Source organism: Jatropha curcas, chromosome 8 (genome assembly GCF_041381405.1).
Source record: "Jatropha curcas cultivar XTBG-Jc1 chromosome 8, XTBG_Jcur_1.0, whole genome shotgun sequence".
In the NCBI taxonomy this organism is placed as follows: Eukaryota; Viridiplantae; Streptophyta; class Magnoliopsida; order Malpighiales; family Euphorbiaceae; genus Jatropha; species Jatropha curcas.
In genome coordinates, this window is record NC_143158.1 from 23,325,377 (window position 1) to 23,329,966 (window position 4,590).

Here is a 4,590-nt window from a genome sequence, read left to right on the forward strand (position 1 = left end):
TTAATTTGATTGCTTATGTTGGTTTCTTATTTTAATAAATAAAATAAAGCGTACAAAATAATTATAAATTTAATAAAATAGAAAATTTAAATTTAATAGTGTACCAATTAAAATTTTTAAATTATGTCCAATTGTAGAAGTATATATATATATATATGTATATATATATATATATTAGTTAGGAAGTATAATCCTATTGTAGAAAATTTGTCCTAACTTAAATATGAATTAATCTATTTACCTCTCCAATATGTTTAAAAGAAAATAAAGAAACAGAGTTTAAATTTGTTATTCTAAAAAAAAAAAAAAAGCAATTTAAATTGATAATTTACCTTACATTTCATTATTCATAATATACAATCTTATGAATTATGAATTATGAACCATAGACAGTGTAGAAACATAATATACAATCTTATGAAACTCCAAACTTAAATAAGTAAGGAATATTGTCAACAAGAAAGTAATAACAATTGGTGGATATCAATTCTACATAGTAAAACCAAGCTTGTCGCCAATATGGATTTATATATAAAACTGCAATTATTCCCAACAAAACTATCATGTAAGATACCACAAAGCTCACATAGAAAATATCCATGTCGATGAACCCACTATTGTCATCAATTGAATTTATGGGCATTGGTGATGAAGTTATTGTTGCATTGCAAGCTTTTGGCAGTGGCCATCCACAGAGGAAAGGATTTCCCTCATAGCTGCCTTCATCAAATGTTCCAAATTGTGCAACTCTTGTAGGTGTCTTACCAGATAAGTTATTGTGTGCTATACTGAAAACTTCTAAAGAATATAATTGAGTAATCTGAGAAGGAATTTCCCCCTCCAAATTATTGTAAGAAAGATCTAAGCTCTCGATTTGCCTCAAATTTGAAAATGTTTGTGGAATTGATCCGGTCAAACTATTGTGTGAGAGATTTAACATTTGAATTGTATCAAGATCTCCAATTTCAAATGGAATCTCTCCAGAAAAATTATTACAAGAAAGATCAATCCCTGAGAAATATTGAAGTGTGCTTGGTTGATAAGAATAGAATCCATTCTTGTTTGTAAACTCTAAAGGTTGTGAGCCAGGAGGAAGAGCCATAGGGGAAAAGGTAGTATTTTCAATTGGAAATTCATGTTGTTTAGACCAATCACTTCTAAGTCTCAGACAAGGGAGAATAGGACCAGAAAGATCATTATGAGAGAGATCAATCAAGCTTAAGTTATACAAGTTGCATAATTGAGTTGGAATTCCACCCTCCAAATGATTACTACTTAACTGAATGTACCTCAATTTAGAATTGTTGGCGATCCTCGATGGAATTTTTCCTATTAAGTTATTGTGGCTAAGATCTAACATAACTAATGAAGAGTCACCATTAAATACATCACTCAAAGATCCTTGCAGTTTATTTTTTGACAAGTGAATTTCTTCTATTTGCGAAGGGTAAAAATTGGATGGTAAGCTTCCAGAAATATTATTTAGTGAAAGATCCAAAATTTCAAGAGAAGACATTTTTCCCATCCATTTTGGGATGCTTCCAGAGAGATGGTTATCACTGACATCCAATATACTCAATGAAGTTGCACTAAACAAACTATTTGGTATATTTCCATTGAATAGATTGCCATCTAATTGTAACCATCGAAGAGATTCCAAATTAACATTTTTGGAAAATATCTGTCCTTGCAAAGTGTTCTTTGAAAGTTTGAGTTTATATAATGAGATACAACCTACGGTCAATTGCTCAGGTATACTTCCTGACAATCTATTGTCAGATAAGTCCAAACTTTCCAAAAAGCTCATATTTCCAAATGAAGGGGGAATATTCCCATTCAAACCATTTCCCCTCATGTTTAAATCCACTAATCTTGACAAATGTGTCCCAATTTTTTTGGGGATGGATCCATACAGACTATTGTCAGAAATATCGAAGAATGACAAATTCGGAGGAGAATGAATAGGTAACTGGAATGGCCCTGAAAGAGAATTGTTGGCCAAATTAAGTACCTTTAGTTTTGTGTTGTTGCCTAATAACCAGAATGGAAACTCTCCTCTTATTTTATTGTTTGATAGATCAACATATCGCAGATTATACTGATGATAGAGGAACTTGGGAATTTCTCCGCTACCATATCCATGGCCAGACAACAGGAGAGTCTCTAACTGAAACTTTGGAGTGAAATTATGAGCCTCTGTTATGGCATATATGGTGTTCTGCTGACAATCCAAAAAATTGAGATTTGAATGGTTGAAAAATAGAGAGAGTGAGATTGGGATTTGGAAGAGATTATTAAAGAGATTTAGATATTCAAGGGATGTTAATCTTCTAAGAGGAGATGAAGCAATGTCTCCAATAAAGTTATTATAATAGAGAGAGAACTTTTTGAGGGACGTCAAATTTGCTAGACACCATGGCAAACTACCATTGAGATAATTGTCACTTATATCTAGCTTTTGCAGAAACTTCAATTTGCAAAGACCTGAATATTTGAAATTTTGCAACAAAAAAGAAAAAAAAAACCTTTGGTTATTACAATTCTAATGTATTTGAAGAAATGATACAAGGGAGAGCCAGAGATTGTGAACATACCTTGATCAGTAGGTATGGGTCCAGTAAGTCCACAACCAGGTAATAATAAAGTTTTGAGATGCTTCATCATTCCAATGCCTAGTAGACCAAAGCTATTGTTGATAGCAGAATAACTCAAGTCCAAATACTCCAAATTTTTGAAATTAAGTAAACCTATAAAAATTCAAAAAGGAGTGTGTGAAAATATATTGGAATTTTTTGATAATTTTAAATTTGAGAGATTGTTTTACTGATCTAAGCTCTTTTTTTTTAATCTTATATTTTAAGTGTCTTTGAGCAGAGAGACATCTTTTGTAGTTAATTTAATTACCTCCAGTAGGTACGGATCCATTCAGCGACCTTAAAGACAAAAGCTTAACAGAAGGCATCATTGCTCCAAGGCTTTGAAGGAAGTTTTCATCCACATTAATAGAAAAATCCAGGTACAGCTCTTCCAAATTAGTGAAATTATAGGACCCTATTGATTCAAATGAAACACCAAATGAATATTACTTTCCGCTTAATAAGAAAGTAAAACTAGAATTACATAAATTTTAAATTAAATTACTTCATAAAAAGAGGAAAATAACCTTTAAAATCGGATGCTCCTTCTAACTGGTTGTATCTTATATACAGCTTTTTGAGAGATGAAAGCCCTTTTAGGAATGATAGAGTAAAGAGATTATAACTCAGGTCAAACACTTTTGAGGAATAATAGAAAGTTGTTAATTAAGAGATCAAAACTGTTAGATATTAGTAAATAAGAAAACAAAAATATATTGTACCATGGTAAGAATTGAAGCCTTTGATTTCATTGTCACTTATATCCAATTCTATCAAATTATTTAATTCTGCACATCTCAACACACGTCAGTGTACAAAAGTTAGTCCTTCAAATTACTAATCAAAACCTTCGATTCTGCTGTCTCTTGTTAATAGTTTGAGGCAAAAAAAAAAAAAAAAAAAAAAAAAGTGAAGTTATCACCTGGCATATTAATTATTCCTTCTAATGTATTGTCAGATAGATATAAGTATTTCAAAGATAAAAAACCACCCAACGATGATAAGATACTATTGTTAAATTGATTATCTCCCAAATCAAGAACTTCCAAATTGGAAAGTGTTGATAACCTTTCAAAACCTGCATATATGAAAGAGCATTTTGAAAATGTACATAAATTTAATTATTTTGAATCATAATTAATGATAAATAAACGGAGATAAAAGGACCTTCATTCTTAACGCAGCCAGCTATACCGTTTTCAGCTAAATAAAGATACTTCAATTGTTGGAATGGAAGAAACAAAGAGGCATTTAGGTAAAAATCATTATGTGAAAACCAATCCCTTTGCAATGAGAGGTAGAGTTTTGTAACTCGACTAGTAATTTCATGGCACTCAATGCCTTCCCAATTACAACAGGCAACACTATCTATCCTCCAAGAATAATAAAAAATAGAAGAATTGAAGGAAGACTTTATTTCCAAGAGTGCAACTCTTTCTTCCTCTAAACAGCCATCACAACTCTCTTTTAAGAAGAATAAAATCACTAATATCCAACAATACCTCTTAATTATATCCATTTTTAATACTTATCTTCAACTCGCTCTAGCTTGTTATATATAGAGAGGAGTAGCAAAATGGTCCATACTTCAGCGAATGAGTGTTGCAAAGTAAATGCATGTTGGAGAATCCTTCAGCGAAGTTTCCTCCATCCATCCAATTACATTTTTATATTTTAATTAAAAAAATTACAAAAAGTTAAATTAACCATTCTATAAAAACTCTTTTTCAATATTTTTGACTCCTAAAATTTAACCATTCTAATTTGTTTAGATGCTTTATAAATTTAAAAAAAAATTAAAATTTGAGAAATCAATGAGAGGCCTCCATTTTGAAATTCTATTCTCTCGTTAGTTCTTGATTATTTTTTTTAGAAAAAAAAATATTTCCTCTCAAAATTCGAGCTAAGCCAACCCTTATATTGCAAAAACTTTTATATTAGAACCATAAAATTA

General features: G+C 30.7%; 1 protein-coding gene across 1 annotated transcript; it reads right to left on the reverse strand.

The window, feature by feature from the left end:
• Positions 1-376: 376 nt before the first annotated feature.
• On the reverse strand, positions 377-4,155 carry LOC149494371 (cuscuta receptor 1-like). Its single transcript, XM_089724741.1, has 7 exons — positions 3,804-4,155; positions 3,559-3,714; positions 3,359-3,424; positions 3,164-3,229; positions 2,905-3,051; positions 2,595-2,747; positions 377-2,484 (listed from the first exon to the last, which is right to left on the reverse strand). Exons 1-7 carry the CDS (start codon positions 4,153-4,155, stop codon positions 416-418), a joined length of 3,009 nt encoding a protein of 1,002 aa, XP_089580867.1. The 3' UTR covers positions 377-415.
• Positions 4,156-4,590: the final 435 nt, after the last annotated feature.